General features: G+C 61.5%; 7 protein-coding genes and 1 pseudogene across 7 annotated transcripts; 3 read left to right on the top strand and 5 right to left on the bottom strand.

Annotated features, from left to right (window-relative positions):
• Nucleotides 1–165: 165 nt before the first annotated feature.
• ACA1_294880 (queuine trnaribosyltransferase subfamily protein) lies at nt 166–2286 on the bottom strand (the record flags this gene model as incomplete). Its single annotated transcript, XM_004368131.1, has 8 exons — nt 166–280; nt 456–651; nt 752–929; nt 1016–1086; nt 1205–1301; nt 1462–1748; nt 1853–1938; nt 2063–2286. The coding sequence occupies 8 exons, from the start codon at nt 2284–2286 to the stop codon at nt 166–168; spliced, it is 1254 nt and encodes a 417-aa protein (XP_004368188.1).
• Nucleotides 2287–2515: 229 nt separating this feature from the next.
• Nucleotides 2516–4678, top strand: ACA1_294870 (Hypothetical protein; the record flags this gene model as incomplete). Its single annotated transcript, XM_004368130.1, has 7 exons — nt 2516–2518; nt 2613–2877; nt 2960–3171; nt 3347–3587; nt 3746–3903; nt 4077–4183; nt 4294–4678. The coding sequence occupies 7 exons, from the start codon at nt 2516–2518 to the stop codon at nt 4676–4678; spliced, it is 1371 nt and encodes a 456-aa protein (XP_004368187.1).
• Nucleotides 4679–4807: 129 nt separating this feature from the next.
• Nucleotides 4808–7458, top strand: ACA1_294860 (Vps51/Vps67 protein; the record flags this gene model as incomplete). Its single annotated transcript, XM_004368129.1, has 8 exons — nt 4808–5226; nt 5324–5369; nt 5494–5541; nt 5731–5886; nt 6024–6112; nt 6227–6749; nt 6878–7058; nt 7277–7458. The coding sequence occupies 8 exons, from the start codon at nt 4808–4810 to the stop codon at nt 7456–7458; spliced, it is 1644 nt and encodes a 547-aa protein (XP_004368186.1).
• A 183-nt stretch (nt 7459–7641) lies between these two features.
• On the top strand, nt 7642–9476 carry ACA1_294850 (uncharacterized protein; the record flags this gene model as incomplete). Its single annotated transcript, XM_004368128.1, has 8 exons — nt 7642–7829; nt 7911–8094; nt 8208–8285; nt 8443–8463; nt 8660–8780; nt 8908–9151; nt 9250–9331; nt 9426–9476. The coding sequence occupies 8 exons, from the start codon at nt 7642–7644 to the stop codon at nt 9474–9476; spliced, it is 969 nt and encodes a 322-aa protein (XP_004368185.1).
• A 141-nt stretch (nt 9477–9617) lies between these two features.
• ACA1_294840 lies at nt 9618–10380 on the bottom strand (the record flags this gene model as incomplete). Its single annotated transcript, XM_004368127.1, has 3 exons — nt 9618–9842; nt 9921–10114; nt 10233–10380. 3 exons carry the CDS (start codon nt 10378–10380, stop codon nt 9618–9620), a joined length of 567 nt encoding a protein of 188 aa, XP_004368184.1.
• A 956-nt stretch (nt 10381–11336) lies between these two features.
• ACA1_294830 (Myblike DNA-binding domain containing protein) lies at nt 11337–13470 on the bottom strand (the record flags this gene model as incomplete). Its single annotated transcript, XM_004368126.1, has 3 exons — nt 11337–12537; nt 12767–13072; nt 13247–13470. 3 exons carry the CDS (start codon nt 13468–13470, stop codon nt 11337–11339), a joined length of 1731 nt encoding a protein of 576 aa, XP_004368183.1.
• A 492-nt stretch (nt 13471–13962) lies between these two features.
• Nucleotides 13963–17536, bottom strand: ACA1_294820 (annotated as a pseudogene).
• Nucleotides 17537–17874: 338 nt separating this feature from the next.
• ACA1_294810 (uncharacterized protein) lies at nt 17875–18657 on the bottom strand (the record flags this gene model as incomplete). The annotated part of the gene is made up of 3 exons (XM_004368125.1): nt 17875–17929; nt 18009–18075; nt 18550–18657. Coding segments are annotated over 3 exons (230 nt in total), but the record flags the coding sequence as incomplete, so codon positions are not given.
• Nucleotides 18658–18850: the final 193 nt, after the last annotated feature.

Below are 18850 nucleotides of genomic sequence, written 5' to 3'. Positions count from 1 at the left end.
TACAAAGTTTGTGCCTAATGAGCCCCTCGAAATCTTGGACGAAATCTTCTTTTTCCTTTTCTTTTGCTTTCGTGTTTTCCTTTTTGCCTCTCCCGGCAGGGGGGGCAAGCTGCTCGTTCTACTTGCTCGTTCTTTCGCGCGAGAAAGCCGGAGGAGGGTTGCCTCTCAACGTCCGTGCTTGAGGGCATCGAGGAGTCGGCGCTTGAGCTCGCCGAGAGTGCCTGCACGTACGTGCGTCCGGATGGCCTCGAAGAACAGGCTGTACTGGTGCGTGTTATGACTGTGTCGTTGGTCGTGTGTCGCGTGCCAGGAGCGCGCCCAGGAAGTGCGTGAGAACAGGAGCGAGCGAGGGGGGGGGCACATCACGACCACGCACGAGAGCTTCCTTCAAGAGATGAGGGATGGGATGGGATGGGATGGGATGGGATGTGGTGGGCTGTGTGTGGGGGGGGTACATGTTGAGGAGGACGGAGGCCAGCATCTCGTGGGTGGAGAGGAGGTGGTGGATGTAGCCGATCGAGTGGTGGGTGCACGTGTAGCACTCGCACCCCAGCGAGATGGGCCGCGGGTCCAGCTTGTAGGCCCGTTCCCGCACGTTCACCTTGAGCGCGTCCTCCATGTAGGGCCGCCCCACCTGGATTTGGACCCCACCTGGGCAGTGCATTTGGACGGGGGCCGACCGTGCGCGGTGAGATCTCACCACCATTGGCCACACTTTGCGAAGCGAGGAGAGGCCCGAGAAGGAGCGCACCTTCGGCGGCGGCGGCGGAAACGCCGAGGAAGGAAAAGTTGAGGGCCTGGCCAAGCTCGGTGGCCATGGTCGGGTAGGCGCTGTTGATGAGGTCCACGCCCTGCTCCACGCACTGCAGGACCTCCAGCGGGGCGCCCACACCGGCCACCATGCGCAGGTGGTGGGGCGGGAGCTCCTTCTGCGCCGGGACAACCGATTGTTTGATTGTCGCGCGTCAGCGCTGCAATTGTTGCGACACACCGCAAAGGAGGGGTGGCGACGTACGACGATGGCGGCAAGGAGGGTCTCGCGCTCGGCGAACGACTCGCCCAACCCGAAGCCAGAAAGCAGGAATCCTGCGGTGCAGCGTTGATGATGGTTGTGGTGCGTGGCGGTGAAAGCGACGTCAATTCTCCAAAAGAGAGGTGAAATGTGCAAGGCCACCGCCCGCCGCCCCCATTCTGCATCACGCACCGTCGACATTGCGCTTCACCGTCTCCTGCGCCGATCGCACGCGCAGGTCAACGTGCCTGCCCCCGCCCACCACGCCCAACACCCGCATTCCGCTCTCCTGGCACGCGGAATTCCGCACATTCCTATCAGCTCATAGTTGTGTGCGGTCATCGTGGCGCCACGGTGCGGTGGGCTGGTGGGCGGTGGTTGGTGGGTCCACACGCAGGTCACCACACATGCTGATCAGAGCACACCACCAGCCACCACCACCTCCGTACCCGGGGTAATCGCTGGAGGCAGGTGTCGAGCCACTGGAGGGTGAGTTCGTGGGCCTTTTGGGTCTGCTTGCGCGAGGACAGGCACGAGATCTCGGGCGCGAGGCTCGCGAAGGCGTCGGGGCCGAGGGCCAGCACGTGGTCCATGTAGGCCGCCACGCCCACCACCGTGCGCCCGCCGCCCGTGCGCACCGCCACGCCCTCCTTCGCGATCGTGCCCTCCTCGTGCGCCGTCACCTCCCGCACTGCGCAGCCGCCCCTCTCCGGAGCAGCACCACCATCAGCAAAAGCTGCGAAATAAATACGCAACAACGCACGCACGCACGCACAACGCCGACGACGAGCTGCACACGCCACCAGGAAGTGGAGCGGAAGCAGAGCGGCGGCGGCGCACCGGTGAGGAAGAAGGAGTGGTCCGGATCGACGACAAAGGCGCCCACGCCCTTCCCGAAGCCCCGCAGCGCCGCCGTGTCCGGATAGCTGGTGTGTTCACCCAGACACGGGTGTCGAATCCGCCATCAGCAACCCACCTTAAGGTGGTTGAACGAGACGAAAACAACACCAACAACAACAACAACAAAGCCAAGGGGGGGAAGGGGCGCACAAGTCCTGGAGTGGCAGCTGGAGGGCGTCGAGGTGGGGCACGCGGGCGAGGAGGTCCGGGGTGAGGTGTGGCACGCAGCCCTTGCGCGTGGCGGGCAGCCACCCCGGAGTCGCCACCTCGCCCCGTCCGGGTTTTACCGCGGCGCGCCCGAGCCGCGGACCCACCGCGGCAGCAGCCTCGTGGACCACCATGAACCAGGGGTGGGGGTCGCTGGCCCCCGCCATTGTTACCTGCTGTGCCTCTTCTTCTTCCATCTTCTTCTACTTCTTCTGCCAAAAAGAATGGGGCTTCTAAATTGTAAATAAAATAAATTGTGACAATAAAAACAGGAAATGCTGGAGGAAAATATGAAGCGGAAGAAGAAAGCCGGAAATCAGCCGTGCAAATCAAAACTCCAACTGCGCAGCAAGCCGGTCGCGCATCATTCATCCAGGAGCCCCACCAGCAATCAAAATGGTAACCACAGCCTCCTATGTGTGCCGCTAATTTACTATATACCATTTACCATTTACCTTCAACAATTTTCGTAAATAATCCATCACCCGAGCAGAAGGTGAAAACGATTTCCCGTAATGAGGCGGAATTCACGAGGGAGAGGAAGGTGGATTTGGTCCGCATGCAGCGCAATGTGGACCCGGCCCAGCACCCCTTCGAGAAGCCGCGAGAGTACACGCGTGCCCTCAATGCCGTGAAGATGGACAAGATCTTTGCCCGGCCCTTCGTGGCCGCCCTCAACGGCCACAGCGACAGCGTTTTCTCCCTCTGCCGCCACCCCGACTCCCTCACCCACATCTTCTCCGGCAGCTGCGATGGCGGTACCTCCACCCCGCTCCATGTGCGCGCGGTGCTGCGGTGCTGCGTATACGTGGTGTGCCAACGGGCTGTGCTGATGAGAAGTCGTCGTCGTCATGGGTGTACCAGAGCTCAAGGTGTGGAATTTGGCGACGCACGCGTGCCTGGCCACGCTGCCGGCCCATCGCGGGTTCGTGCGCGGTGTGGCGTTGGGCCACGGCAACTCGTCGGTCATCACCGTCGGCGACGACAAGGCCATCAAGCTGTGGCCGATCTCCCTCGACGGCCTCCGTAACGGCCTCCCCGAGGATATCCAGGTGCGCGCCTCATCTTTCTACCACACACACGCACACAACACACACACACACAACACACAACACACAACACACAACACACAACACACTTACCTCAATTCGGTGCGGCCACTGTTTTCTCACATTTCGCGCTCCTCCTCCTCCTGTTGGTTGCTGGTGGCTGGTGGTGTTGCGGCAGCCCCTCACCACCTTCCTGGGCGAGCACGCCTTCTCGGGGATCAGCCACAAGGCCAACCAGCCCATCTTCGCCACCTCTGGCCCGGTCATTCTCCTGTGGGACGAGACCCGCGGCTCGCCCACCGCCACCTTCGAGTGGGGCTGCGACAGCGTCAACGCGGTCAAATTCAATCCCATCGACCAGGACGTGCTCGCCTCGCTGGCCTCCGACCGCTCCCTCGCCTTCCACGACGTTCGCGCCTGTACGACGCTCCCCCCCCCAGCCACCATCTCGATGCGATGCCTCCCTGCCACAGGGGGTGTGTGTCGTGTCGTGTGTATCGTGTGTGTTCCCTGGTCCTGCTGGTGGTGCTCACGCTCTCTCGGGACCGCATCACTTGTGCTGTGCGATGCTGTGCAGCGACCCCGATCCGCAAGGTGATCATGACGATGCGGGGCAACGCCGTGGCGTGGAACCCCATGGAGGCCTTCAACTTGTCGGTCGCCAGCGAAGATCACAACGTGTATACATTCGACATGCGACGACTCGATACTGCCCTCAACGTGCACCAGGACCACGTACGTCTCTCTCTCTCTCTCTCTCCCCCCCAACCTTCATCATCATCATCATCATCTCTCTCTCTCTCTCTTGAGGAGCCTCTCCTGGGCCGGTTCTGGTGTTGTGCGCTCAAGCAGGAGCTCCGTATGGATCGGTGGCGCTCACCACCGTTTTTGGCCGTTGCGCGCAACAGGTGGCGGCCGTGCTGGACATCGACTACTCGCCGACGGGCGAGGAGTTCGTCACGGGCTCCTACGATCGCACGCTCCGAATCTTCCGCCGCTCCGAGGGACGTAGCAGGTATGACACGCCGGCTTGCAATTGTAAGAGGCGTGTGTTGTCGTGTGTGCTGCAGCGGCTGACGTGGTGGTGGTGGGTGGTGGTGGGTGGCAACGCGCGCGCGTTTGCAGGGAGGTCTACCACACAAAGCGGATGCAGAGGATCTTCTGCGTGCGGTTCACGGGCGACTCGCGGTTCGTGATGTCGGCGTCAGACGACACCAACATTCGACTGTGGAAGGCCAACGCGGCCGACCCGCTCAAGGTGCTAGTGCCGCGCGAGAAGAAGAAGATGGAGTACCAGGAGAAGCTCAAGGCGCGATACCGCCACCTGCCCGAGATCCGCCGCATCGACCGCCATCGCCACCTGCCCAAGGCGGTGCATGGCGCTACTCGCCTCAAGAGCGTCATGAAGAAGGCCGAGCAGCGCAAGGAGAAGAACCGCGCGGCCCACTCCAGCCAGGACACCAGGCCCGTGCCCGAACGCAAGCGCCACATCGTCGAGGTCCAGCAGTGAACGGTTATGCGCATGTGGGTCTCCTCTCTCGTGACGGCAAAAAATAAATTAGAAAAATATTAGATAATAATTATTACTGCGTAGATTAACGTTAACAATTAAACAACGGAAAAAAGAGGAGAGAGAGAAATGGCGACGTCAGAAGGAGAAGATGGGGAGATCATGAGAAGGCGGCGACGTCTGATTTTGCAGAACTTTTATGGGGCGGCAGAGGCAGAGCAGGAGAAGCAGGCCGCCCCCGACCCGGCCAGCATAGATAATGCGGCATTTGATCCCGATCGCTACTTCGAGCGGCTACTCAGGTCACAGGGCGTGCGGCGCCTGTTGAAGACCGACCAAAGCATGTTGCGGGACATCAAGAAGCTTGACAGCGACATGAAGACCCTCGTCTACGAGAATTACAACAAATTCATCAGCGCCACAGACACCATCCGCGACATGAAGAGCAACGTGGAGAACATGGAGGAGGAAATGCAGCGGCTCACCGCCAACATGGACACCATCACCCTCGTCTCTGACGACATCACTGCCACCCTCGCGCCCAGACGGTGCGCCCTGCGCGCTCCCGTGCTTTTCATTTGTGCGTGGGGCCACTCACTCTCACAGCCGCGGTGGTGGCGGTGGCTGGCGTGGGGCCGCGCGCAGGGAGAAGCTGCACGAGCTGAGCGGAGTGTACCGACTGCTGAAGAAGGTACGACTCGGAGATCTGCGGGCTATGCATGTGCGGCTTTGGTCACGCTCACCCCGGCGGCCGCCACATTCGTGTGTCGTGTGTCGTGTGTCGTGTGTCGTGTGTCGTGTGTCGTGTGTGACAGCGCCAATTCCTGTTCGATCTGCCCCGACGTCTCAAGCGTGCGCTCGAGGTGCGCTCAACTCGACCCCCACCGGTGGCTCACCACTCACTTCACTAACGCGTCGACCTCCCCCCCCCAAACGATTGCGGCTGGTTGTTGCTTGTGGGCCATCCGCGTGGCCGTGGGGGGGGGGATGATGTCGATGACGGTGGTGGCTGGTGGTGGTGGCTGGTGGTGGTGGCTGGTGAGTGATTGCAGGTCGGGTGGTACGGCCAGGCCGTGGAGCACTACAAGCGTACGCACGGGGTGCTGCGGAAGTACTCCTCGATCCCCTCATTCCGCACCATCCTCCAGGAGTGCGACGAGATTGTCGCCACCCTTCGCCTCCGCCTCCGCCTCGTCCTCGAATCCAACGTACCCACTCCTGCGGCGGCGGCGGCGGCTGCTGCTGCTGCTCCACTGTGGAGTGGCACCTTATGGCCATGCCGCGTGTTGTGCGAGCCATCAACCCGAGTCGGATCGTAAACCAACCCTGACCAATCAACCAACAGGAAGATCTCAATGCGGTGGCCGACGCTGCCGGCCTGCTGATCGACCTCGGTGAGTCCCCTGCTGACCTCCGCTCCAGCTTCCTCTCCGGGTACGGCACAACAACACGCGACACGGGCACGAGCACACGCGCGCGCGCGGAATATACGCACCACTACTCACAAAAGGCGCGTGTGGGGGTGGGGTGGGGGTGGGGGTGGGATAGGATGGGCAAGCAGCTCGAGCTGAACCTGTCCCATTTCGAGCAGCTGGCCCTCGACCGCAGCCTCCGCCGAAAAGAGGCAGCACAGCAGCAGCAGCAGCAGCAGCAGCAGCAGGGTAGTGGTAGTGGCGGCGGCGGCGTGTCCTCGCCCCAAACACCACAGCCGCAGCCCTCCGCTGTTCCGCCCGCCAGCGACGGCGGCAACCCGTTCGGCGAAGACGAAGAAGACGAGGAGGAGGAGGAGGGCGAAGGCGAGGAGCGGGCGAGGGAGCTGGAGGAGCGCGAGAAGCAGGCCCGGGCGGAGGCCCGGGAGGAGCGCGAGCTGGAGGAGGTGGTCGGGTTCGTGCGCGAGGTGGACGGGTCCTTCCTCAACCTCTTCCTCCGCTTCAGCGACGCCTACCAGGGCCTCTTCGTGCACCGGCCCGACACCTCGCCCGACGACCGGGCCGCCGCCCTCGGCCTGCTCGACGACTTTGCGCTCGCCCTCTTCCGCCGCTATCTCGCCCTCGTCCGCACCCACCTCCTCGTGCGCCCTCCCCATCCACACACACCCCGCCGCCGCAGACCTGGGCTGCCCATCATTCACCACATTGACGTGTGTGCCGTGTGTGCCGTGTGTGCCGTGTGTGCCGCGTCGCGGGTGGGGACGCGCAGGAGAGCACCAGCCAGGCGAGGTATGTGGTGGAGGGCCTGCGCGTGGTGCGCGAGGATCTGCTGGGGCTCAGTGAGCAGCTGGAGGAGCTCTCCCTGCGGCACATTTCCTCGGACGTCATCACCAAGACCGTGCAGAAGCTCATCGAGCAGCGCTTCCAGCACGCCAACGCCGCCATCCACGGTAGACCACCGCCGGCGCCATCTTACACCTCTTCTCCTTTTCCTTCATCTCTTCGTTTTCGTTTTCCCCCTCTCTCTCTCTCTCTCTCCTCCTGCTTCTTCTGCTTCTCCTGCTTCCCCGGTGGGGAGAGGAACTGGGGGCTGATGTGGCGGGGGCGTGACGACGGTTACGGCGCGATCGTGTGCACCCGATGGGTCGTGCGTGACCGGTCTGAGCAGACAGTGTGATGAGCGTGATGGAGCTGGCCGACTCGGAGGGCGGCGATCGCAAGCTGCTGCGGCAGCGCGACGGGCAGCAGGTGGCGGAGGTGTGGAGCACCATCACCCACACCATCACCGGCCAGGTCGAGGCCTACTTCCAGCAGCTCAAGGCACGTCCCGACAGACGCGGGTTGGAGTGACGCACGCGCACGCACACGCACACACCGGCGTCACGAGTAAGGCCTTCTTAACCGGACGGACATCGCCGTGGTGGTGGTGGTCGTGGTGGTGGTGCTGGTGGTGCTGGTCGTGGTGGTGGTGGTCGTGGTGGTGGTGGGTGGTGGTGGGTGGTGGGTGGTGGTGGCTGGTGGCTGGTGGGGGAGATGTCGCAGGTGCTGTTCGTATCGACAGCGTCGACAGATTTCCTGGGGCAGCACAGCAGCGCCTTCTTCACCAAGACGGTGGTCAACGCCCAGCAGCTGCTCCTCCAGGTGCTTGCGCTCATGGCCCCCTTCCATGACGACGGCGCCTCCACCTCCGCACCCGCCGCGCCCCACGCCTCCCACAAAAGGTGCTCCCACAACACGACACACATGACACACACGACCCCCCGCGCCTTTAGGCTGGCTGGTGATAATGTGGCCGGTGGCAGATTGCCCGGGGTGTGTGCGATGGAGCTGGCGCGCGTGTGCGTGGAGCTGGAATCGTGGGGTGTCGCCCACATCCAAGGCATCGTGCAGCAGCTCTCGGCTTTGGTTGCCCACCACCACCACCATCACCAGCAGCACCAGCACCAGCACCAGCACCAGCACCAGCAGCTCCATAGCGAGACCCCGGTACGTACCTCGCCCATATATGGGCACGCCTGGATCACACGCACGGCACCTCCGCAATCGCTCACTCTTTCACTCCACTCACTCGCTCCGCTCACCACCCGAATGTGCCTCAGCAGTTCGCCGTGGCCGATCTCCAGAAGCGACTGGCGCACGTTTCACGCAAGCTCCTCGCCCACTACGTCAAGTGTCAGGTACACCCGCTGCTGCCGATCACTCATCTGGCCCATGCGTGCGGTGCGTGCGGTGCGTGCGGGTGGATGGCTCACGTGTCTTTGGTTCCGTTGTTGGCGGTGGCGGTGGCGCGTGTATCGGGGGGGGGCTGCGTGTGTGTGTGTGTGTGTGTGGTAGGGGGACAAGCTGTCGCAGATGGTGCGCCAGGCCATCCTTACCCCCAACTGGCTCAAGGCGAAGCTCCCCTGCGACATCCGCCCCGTACGAGCCTCCTCCCCCGCCCCCATCCGTGCGTTGATCGACCAGTACTGCTGGGCTCCTGGCGCTGCGATATACGTCTGGTCTGACTGCACGCACCACACACACACACACACACACAATCGCGCGCGCCCAGGGCATGGAGATGCTGGTGGACGAGGTGCGACAGATGGCCGCCGAGGTGGGGCAGGTGTTCGACCAGACCGCCCCGACCGAGCTCTCCTCGAGCGACCTACGGGCCTCCCACAGTCGTGACGGTACCATTCACCACTTCTTCTTATGATCTCTCTTTCCGTGGCTCCCCGTCGGCATGCGGCGATTCACTACTGACGCGTTCTGTTCGGCCATTTGTTGGTGGTGGTGGTGGGTGGGGGGGGGCTTAAGCGCGGGTGCGTGCGTCGCGGTTCGAGCTCAACATCGGGAACCTGTTCGAGAAGAAGGTGCAGATCTTCGGCGCGGTCGCGGGTGACCGGGATTCGATCATGCTGGGCATCCTCAAGATCTGCCTCAAGTCGCTGCAGGAGTGCGTTCGCCTGCGGACCTTCTCCCGCAACGGCTACCAGCAGATCCAGCTCGACCTCTACTTCCTCGCCCACTCCCTGCGGCCCCTCGCCGCCAAGGACCAGCCGTACGCGCCCTCCTCCTTTCTTACTTACTTTTCTTCTTGATTTATTTCTTTATTTTAATAAATTAATTCCTTACCTTCTTTGGGGGGGGGTTGGGCAGGTTGTTCAACCGCCTGTTGGACGAGATACTGAGCAGTGCCGGGGAGCGCTGCGTCGAAGCCCAGCCGGCCATGGAACTGAGCGTACGTTTTGCTGCTGCCTTGCTCGGGGCAGCTCTGCTCAGCAGGTTCGTCAGAGAAACCCATCCCCTCACAACAACCTTTTCCACACCACCAGGCCATTGAGAGCATCTGCCAACGCAAGCTCCATTCTGTTCTGAAAGTGTAATGTGGTCAACAACTACCAACAACAACTACAGATGGCACGCAATGGGTCCAAGTACAATGATGGCAATGGGCCTGGCCCTGGCCCATAAAGTTTGTGTTCTTTGAACCTCCCTTTTTTTTGTTTTTTGGGGTTTAAAAACTATTAGAAGCGCCAACGGTTGTTGCAGTTGGTGCACTGGACGAAGGTGGTCATGGGTTCGTCAGCGGAGCGCGTCTGGAGCTGGTAGTAGGTGCACTCCCGCTTCTTGCACTTGTGGCAGCGGAACATGTTGGTCGTCGCTTGCTTCTGGCCGCCGCGGATGGCCTCCTTCAGGCAGGCCTCCTCCAGCGCCTTCCTCTGCTCCTGCAGCTCCTTGCTCGCCAACTCCTGCGCAAGTGCCAGCGCGGCGCGGTGAGGGCAGAGCTGACAGCCAACAACCGGGGGGGGGGCGAGAAGGTTGCAAACCTGGGATGTCATCTGGCACAGGCGCTCGGGGGAGATGTGGCCGTTGAGAACGCCAAGCCGGAGGTCGTGGTTCTTGACGTTCTTGAGGTTCATGAAGAGCTGGCGGAACTTGGCCTTGTAGTTGGGGTTGGTCTCTCCAAAGAGCTTAAACATCTCCGCCTCGATGTCGAGCGCCAGCTCGAAGTAGTCCGCATCTGCACCAGCACCATCACGACGAAGCAGAAGCGTCGTAGCGGGTCGGCAGCGGCAGCGACAGAGAAGCGGAGAGGAGGAGGAGGAGGAGGACTATGCAGTGGGTGGGTGGGTGCGTACCCGATTCCGACTGCTCGAGAGCTTCGGCGAGCATCTCGAAGCACTTCTGGCGCGTGGCGTCGTTGAGCTTGATGGGTGCTGGTCGCTTGGTCTCGGCCTTCGGGGCGGCGGCGGCGGCGAGCGTGGGCGAGGTGGGGATGGGGCTCATGGCGAGGGAGGGGGACGTGGTGGGAGTGGTTCTCTTGCGAGGCGTGACGGTCAAGGGCCTCTCCTGTTTGATGGGGGTCCCGCTGCCATTAATAGTGGTGGCGCCGGCGCCATCTTCGGCCTTGATTTTCTTGGGCGTGCTGGGCGAAGAGGGGGCTGCGGTGGTGGTAGTAGTAGTAGTAGATGAAGAGATGGAGGGGGTGGGCGAAAGAGGCGCCTCCTTCTTAACGGGGGCGGGGGAGGTAGAGGAGGAATTGGAAGGGAAATTGGGCTTCGTGGGGGTTTGATCTGCCACTGCCTTCTTCCATTTCGTGACCAACTTGGTGGCTTCGCCCGCCAAGGTTGTGTTTTCATGCTTCCTCAACTTGCCCACGGCCAGACCAATCTTCGTTTTCTGTACATCCCCGGTGGAATTCGTTAAATCTTACCCAATCCAATCTCAAATCTTGTTGCATTGAATGGTGGATTGGTGCAAGATGTACCCCGAGAGAATCCACGGTGATGGTCACTCGATCAAGTGCACGAATGACATCGAGTGCCTCATTTTCGTCTGCATCGGTGATCGCCTTCTCAAGCTTCTTCTTCAGTCGTGCGAGCTCTTCCATGTGTGCCTCGTGATGTCAGGTGGATCAGGAGACACAAAACGGCCAACGAAGTTTTGTACCCGCTTTCTCTTTCTTCTTCAACGGAACCAGAGAGAGAGAGAGGAGAGCGAACAGAAGACGAAGAAGATGTATTTACAGGAGGAGGAGGATAAGAGACATGCGTAGGTGAGGTATCTACAAACGATCGATGGGGAGAGGTGGGGTTATATGCTACACGCGCAGGGAGGCTCCCCGGGGGGGGGGAAGGTACTTACAACAACAACAAGAAGAAAAGAGAGAGATTGGAGGGGGGGGGATTGCGGGCTGCCTCTACAGCCCGCCGTTGGGGGCGTCCGGGGGGGGGGGGGCAGGGCTAGATAGAGGGCAGCAGCTCCGAGGGGAGGTCGAGGAGGCGCGACGAATTGAGCTGGTCGAACTCGAGGGGCTCGATGGGCGCCAGCTGCTCGAAAGGCGTCGAGTTCTGGTCGAACGGGTCGAGGGCCACCGCGAGCGCTTCCTCGTCGCCGTCGCTCGATGTGCGGTGGTGGCCGGTGGAGGTGTGCGCAAACACGAAATGTCGCAGTTCGGCCGAGAGGCTGTCCTCGTCTTCGAACAACGGCTCAGCCTTGACGGGGTGTGCCTGGTGGTGCTGCTGCTGGTGGTGGTCGAGCGCGGAGGGCTCCGGCTTGACGACTGGGTGGAGGCGACCGTTGTGAGCAAAGGGCGCATGGTGGCGGTGGTGGTCCGCGCTGTCGCTTCCGTCGGGGAACTCGGAAAAGCGATCGAGAAGCGGCGACGGCAGGCGGGAGCCGTGGGCGCTCGTGCAGGTGCTGCGCGTCGTCGTCGTGCTCGTGGCCAAGTCGTCGGACGAGGGTCCGCACGAGTGGAGCAGCAGCTGGTCCTCCTCGCTTCCCACGACGTCCTCCATCAGTGCAGTCGAGTGGCGCTTGCGGCTGTGCGATGGCGCGCCGGCGTGTATCGTCGGCAGAGGGGGGTACGCGGCGGTAGAGGGCAGCGGTGGTGACGAGGGATAGGCCGACGTCGAAGTGATGATGGCGGCGGAGGTGGGAGACGAAGCGGGTGCCGACTCTAAGCAACCGGCAGCCGCAAAGTGGTGGTGGGAGAACGGGTGGCGGGGGTGGTGGTGGCGGTGGTGGTCGTGGTGGTGGTAGAGCGACTGGTAGGCGGAGGAGGGCGACCGGTCCTGGGCGTCGGGGTCGACCTTGGGCTCTTTGAGCGGCGCCGACGCCGTCCGAGCGCGCTTCCTGGGCCGCGACGACCCGACGCCGCCGGTTACCGACGTGACCGCGCCGATGTCGGGCGACGACGAAGCTGACGTGCAAGCCGACGACGAGGCCGACCCAGAGCCCTTCTTGTCCTTGTCCTTGCCGGTGGTGGCGGCTGCGGCGGTGGCGGTCCCGGAGGCGGAGGCGTCCTTGAGGTGTAGCTCCTGGGAGCCGTCGGTGTGCTTGACGAGGACGTACTTCTGTAGTTTGGAGTTCCAGTGGTTCTTGATGGCGTTGGGCGTGCGGCCGGGCAGCAGCTTGGCGATCTCCACCCACCGGTTGCCGAGCCTCTGCTGGGCCTCGAATATGATCTGGTCCTCCTCGGCCAGCCACGCGTCCCGCTTGATCGCCGGATTGAGGTTGTTGTACCACCTACCCCCCCCCGAAGGCACACACGACACACACACCACGTCAGCAACCGTTCGAGGCACGTGCCCAACGGGGAGAGGGAGGGAGGGGGCAATTGGGGTGGTGGTCGTGGTGGTCGTGGTGGTGGTCGTGGTCGTGGTCGGCGTACCGCTCGCGGCACTGCTTGCCGATGCGGCCGCCGAGCTCCTTGGCGATGAGGGCCCAGGTCTTGGGGCCGTAGATGGAGACGTACTTGCGGAGGAGCTCGTCCTCCTCCTTGGTCCACGGACCCTTGACCAGCTGCGGGTTGAGGACCTTCTGCCAGCGGTGGAGGCACTGCACGTTGGTGCGCCCGTGGAAGTACGACGCGATGGTCTTCCAGTTCTTGCCCTTGTGCAGCTCCACCGCGCGGCGCAGCAGCTCGTCCTCCTCCTTGGTCCACTTGCCCCGCGACGACCGCCGCACCGTCTGCTTGCTGTGTGTGTAGTGTGGGCGTGGGCGTGAGAGAGAGAGTGAGAGGAGAGAGCGAAAAAAAGAGAGGGGGGGGGTGAGCGGCGGAGATGCGAAACAGGAGAACAGCCAACCAGTCGACGCCAAATTAATATAACCGCGACGCCTGTTGGACCAACAAGGAAGAGCACGCTCGCACCTTTTGCTCGACTGCTTCTCGCCGCCGGGAATGATGGCCGAGCGTTCGAGGTCATCGTCGTCGCAGTCCAGCTCGTCGTCATCTTCGCAGTCGTCCAAGTCGTCATCTTCGTCAAAGTCATCAAGCTGGCCTCGACTGGTCCGCTGCTCGAGCTTGACGCACAGGCTCAGAAGATGGGGATCGCACGGTTCATTATCGTCGTCGTCAAGCTGCGCTAGCTCCATCGTCGATAGTTTGCCGCAGCGTAAGGGCTCCATGAACGTTCGTACTTTTGAGGTGGTGGTACTTCGGCTGCTTCTCGATTGAAGGATGGGAAGATGGGATGGAATCTCTGGCCTAGATCCGCCTAGGTCATAAGAAGAAGAATAACCCAACTGACGGCCGGCTGTGTAGGCGCGAGGTGAGGTGGAGAAGTGTAGGGCGATCAACGGCCGTGCAGTTGGTGGGCCGACCGTTACGGCGGCACGAAGGCGGGAGAATGGGTTGGTGGCGGGAACAAGGGGGGGAGCTGCCGGCGGTGACCGTTGGGCGTGGCTTGCGCGCGAGGAAGGGAAGTTGAAAAAATGACACACAAACGGCTAGCAACTTCCCATTGGCCGTGCGATGGGAAAAAATCAAATGGCCACCAATTTTCCCCAATCTCCCCACCTAATTAACTCCGCGCAGCTACACACCCACAAAACGTACAGCTTTAGTGCACAATTAGCCGACAACTGTCACTGGGTGCGCAGCTTTTTGGCGGGAGCGTCCTCCTGGTGGTCCGTTGCTGCTGTTCCCGGTGGTGTCGCCAGGACCCCCACGCCTACGCCGCTGGGTTGAGGGTGGATGGCCGGTCCGCTGGCTGGCGTCGCCGGGGCGGGTGTGCCGCCGCTGGTGGCCACCGTTGCGGTTTCGGCGCCACCGGCCGACGGCAGCTCGGCGGGCACGTAGCCGTAGTAGTACATGTACCACTGCCGCCACTGGTCGGAAGTGTAGTCCGCCTGCACTTGTTGCTGGTCCTGCACAGTCGTGGCCGATACCACGCCGCTGGCCTGCTGTTCGGCAGCTTCTCCGGCAGGCGGCGGCTGCTGGTCGTCGGTGGACGAGCCGTACCTGTCGGCGTAGCTGTCGACGTCGTAGGCGGAGAGTAGGGAGAGCGCGGACTCCTCCTGCGGCACGCCACCCGCCGCCGGGTCGTAGGGGGGCTGGTGTGTGGTGCCGGGGTAGTAGGTGCTCGCGTACTGGAGGGCCTGCTGGTACTCGGCGGGCACGGCGGCCTCCGAGTACTGGCCATCGGTGGTGGGATAGGCATCGCCCGTTCCGAGGGTGGACATGTCGGGGTAGGGCGCGGGGCCTCCGTGAGCCATGACGGCGTTGTAGGCCTGGTTGGCGACAGCGAATGCCTTTTCGCGCTGGGACCGTGGATTGGGGTCTTCGTTGGCCCACCGCACGTTGAGCACCTCCTTGTAGCCCAAGCTCTGCACGATCCCCCCCCCCCAATGACAAAAGGGTTAGCCCTCCGTTACTACTGGATAAGGGAGCCTCTTGTGGGAGCTGGGCAGACCTGGTCCGCCATGGCCTCCTTGGCAAACTCGGAAGCGGCTCGCAGCTTGTAGCGCACGAAAGCGATCGACTTGTCCCAGATGACGCGCACCGACTCGAGTTCGCCAAACTGGGTAAACGCCAGGTGACAGTCAGCGAGTGGCCACGGACAGCAGGGCCTGCCAAGCCCCCCCCCTCCAAACAACGTGCAGGGGAGGGACGCAGGAAGGGCGGGGTTGAACAAGAACAACAAACAAACAAACAACAAACAACGGTACCTCGATGAAGTTGCGCACTATGAGCTCCTGCAGATCCACGCCTTTGACCCTCCGCACGCCGCCTATGTACAAGGTGCGGTTGTCCCTCGAAAATGTGCCCACTCCTCCCATGTCGTCTCGGTCCGTGCTGTGGGCATGCCACGCACACGCGAGAGTGAGGAGGCCAATCACACGCAGTGGTGGAGGAGGACAGTCAGCGTACCGGTGGCGCTCGCGACCAAAGACGTCGTAAGTGATGTCGAGCCTGGCATCGTCTCGCTCATCTGGAATTCGGTGGTGAAAAGTGCAATCTGCCCCCTGGATCACACAGCAGCAGTTGTCAGGAGCGTTAGTAGAAAATCAACAAAGGAGACAGGCCTGCGTGTTTGCGCACCCTCACGCATTTGCCTCGTGCAAAGTAAACGCAGATGTAGGAGTTCTCGTCTGATCTTGTGATGCCAGCATCTTTCAAAATTTGACATCGATGTGCGGCGTTCTCTCTAAGTGGAATGGGTGAGTGCATGCGGAGATAAGCATTTGTTGAAAAGCAACAGTCTCGTAATGAGCGTGGATACGCTACCGGCCATCGATTCGCTTGGAGCGGTAGTCACCACATTTCTTGTTGTACCAGATGTTGTAATCCGTCGCATCGGTATCCCATTTCTCTACTTCGTCTGCCTGTGATCGTAGTGACTAAGAACCACCATCTTATCATGTTCTATTGGATTGACAGGTGATCGTACCTGCTGTCGCGCGGGACGGTTGAATGTGCCAAAGTAGGGCGGTCCAGTGACGTTCAGGCCCGGTGGGAGGGACTGCGGCTGTGTATGGGTGGGTAGGTGTTGTTGGGGCTGCTCCATTTGAATAGATGGCGTGGGGTCAATCTTCTCTCCCGCCCCCGAGCCAACCGTTTGGCCATTTTTCGTTTCGGAGTGCAGTTGGAAAACGTCGTGAAAACTGCGAAAACTGAAAAAAGTGTCGGTCTATTTCCAGGTGATGGCGACGTTGCGGCTGGTGTGTTCGCAGTGGCGCGAAATGGCGTACGACGAGACGCTCTGGCACTCCCTTCATTCCCTGTGCTTTGGCGGACCCAAGACCAAACCAGGTTTCCCTCTTCTTTCTCCTCTTGTTCTGGCCCCCTGTGATGTGCTCAGTTCACATGGTGTCGTGTCGTGTGCGTGTCGTGTCGTGTGCGTGTCGCACACGCAGGTGGCGATGCCCAGCACGCCCAAGGAGGCCAAGGGTCTGCTGCTGAGCAGCATCCGCGACCCCAATCCGGTCATCTTCCTCGAACCCAAGATCCTGTACCGGTCGGCCGTGGAGGACGTCCCGCTCGGGCGATAGCTCGGTTAGCAAACAGGGTATCCGCACCTTCTTCAAGTCGTGGGAGCACAGTCTTGGACTTGTTGGCGCTCTTGCGGTACTCCTCGATGATGCACACGAACTATGATTGATTATTGGCACCGCGTCAGGTGCGTGCGTCGTGTCCGTGTGTGGTGTACGGTGCGTGTCGTGAAGTGTGTGTGTGTGTGTGTAGACGCTGGAAAACGAATCGCCCGTGGCGAATTCGTGGGTCTTGGACGCGTACCAGCTCCTGAGAGGAGGGGTGGGTCGAGGTGAAGACGCGCTCGAGCACGTAGAGGTCGACCGCAGCGTGGAACCGCACGACGCGCACACACGACAGACACACACAACACACATGAATAAAAAGCAGCCCATGGCAATGTGTCGTTGGTCGTTGGTCGTACGAGGGAACCGTCCTCCTTGATCATCATATTGGAGGTGAGATCGCCGTGTATGACCCCCGCATTGTGGAGGCAGCCCAGCGTCTGCCCGATCTGCGCTCCGAGCTCCAGCGCCTCTGTTTGTTTAAGTGCACACAACATCAGCTTCTGTTCGCGCGAGCGAGGCTCTGTGTCGTGTGTCGTGTGCCGTGTGCCGTGTGCCGTGTGCGCAAGTGCGAGAGTGAAGTAAGTAAGTACCGGGGCTTTGGGTGCCGCGGGCGAAGAGGAAGTGCTTGACGGCCTGGCCCTCGGTGTGCTCAGAGCCGCTTGGTCGGGTGGTCCACGAAAAAGACCCCGGCCGCCCGTCCCTTTACCAGGCATCGCGCCTCCTGCTCCACCGCACACGCACCACCGCACACGCACACACGTTCAGTTGCCGCACCACCGCACACGCACACGCGTTGTCGTCGGTGGGCGCACCTGCGTGATGCGGGACTGGTTGAGCTTGACGTCGAGCTCAGGCAGGCGGTAGGCTTTGGTGAACCGCTCCTTGACGATCGTTGGCCGCCCCAGGAAGGTGGCCTTGTACACTCGCTGCACGGCACCAGATCGCACAAGATGAATAAATTAACAGAATAAAAAAGATGAAATCGATGCAGTTGGAGAGGGCGTACAGCCTCAGCGCCCTGGCTGATGAGCTCTGGATTGAGAGGGCGCAAGTCGTCAGGTATGCCCGCCTTCTCCCACACCTCGGAACTGCGATCGCCCCCTGTCGTCTCCAACTCCATTCTTTTTGGTGGTATGCCTCCTTATTTTTCCCTACTATCTCTCAACGTTCAGTTCGCTCCCTTCTTCTTCTTCTTCTCTTCCAGAAGAAGCGAACGAACAAGGCCAAGATCCTAAAGGTACTCAGGCTCTACTCAGGCCTGTCTGTGCGCTGGCTCGACGCCCCAGGGCAAACCCACCAGAAATAAAAAGAGAAAAGAAGGGAACACAAAGAGAAAATAAGGAAATAAAAGAGAAAAGAAGGAAATAAAAAAATAAAAAAAAAGAAAGAACGAAAAAGCAGGTGCGTCGGAGGAGCGACGCAGCGGCCACGCCGCTCGCGCGTGAGGGCCGCCATCCGAGGACCTCGAACTCGGGCTTCCGCTCGAGCAGCCGGAAGTGGAGCTGCTGCTTTTCTGCAAGGAGGCGCCAAAGAGTGAGCCTTTCTCGTGTGTGCGTGTGCGTGCGTGTGCGTCGTGTCATTGCGTGGCGTACCTTTGATTTCAGTGGCTGCACCTCTTCCCCCCAGCTTCAGCGCCTGGTGGTACCACCCGGTCTTCCTCTACACACGTCCACAAAGTCAGCGTTGTGTCCTACCGTGAGTTGTGTGTGTGTGTGTGTGTGTGCGTGCATATGTGCGTGCGTTGGTGTGCGTTGGTGTGTGTGTGTGTTGTACGTACGACAGATTGGTGGCGCCCATGTTGTTGAGCTTATTCGGCAGGTTGGCCAATCACTGCAGGCGTCCTTGTCCTTGGCCTTGCGCGGGCGGCTGAATGTTGAGCGTGTGCACGTAAGAACATCAGAGAGAAAGAGAAGAGAAGCGCCAACGTACAGGCATGCTTGAGAGACATGGCTGGCCCAGCTCCTCTTCCTCTTCGTCACCAGCGCTCCCCAGGCTGCTGTGCGGTGTACACCACCACACGACACAAGGGTAAGAAGAAGAGTGTTGCACGACACACACACCCACGACACACACACCACGCCACACCACACGCACGACAGAGGAGGAGGTGGGTGCCTGGGTCCGGTCCCCTACCGCGACCACCTCTTCCGGGTCGACGCCCAGCACACCGAGCACGCCCACGCCTTCCTGTGCGCGTGCCACCCATAACCGCCACCCACCGCCGCCGCCGCCTCCACCCATAACCGCCGCCACCGCCGCCACCCATAACCGCCGCCGCCACCCATAACCGCCGCCACCACCCATAACCGCCGCCGCCGCCACCCATCACCGCCGCCGCCACCCATAGCCGCCACCGCCTCCACCCATAACCGCCGCCGCCGCCACCCATCACCGCCGCCTCCATCCATAACCGCCGCCACCCATAACCGCCGCC

This window comes from Acanthamoeba castellanii (genome assembly GCF_000313135.1).
Source record: "Acanthamoeba castellanii str. Neff unplaced genomic scaffold scf7180000084777, whole genome shotgun sequence".
NCBI classification, from domain to species: domain Eukaryota; phylum Discosea; order Longamoebia; family Acanthamoebidae; genus Acanthamoeba; species Acanthamoeba castellanii.
The sequence above is the reverse complement of the archived record's forward strand: the minus strand, read 5'-3'. Positions and strand labels throughout refer to the sequence as shown.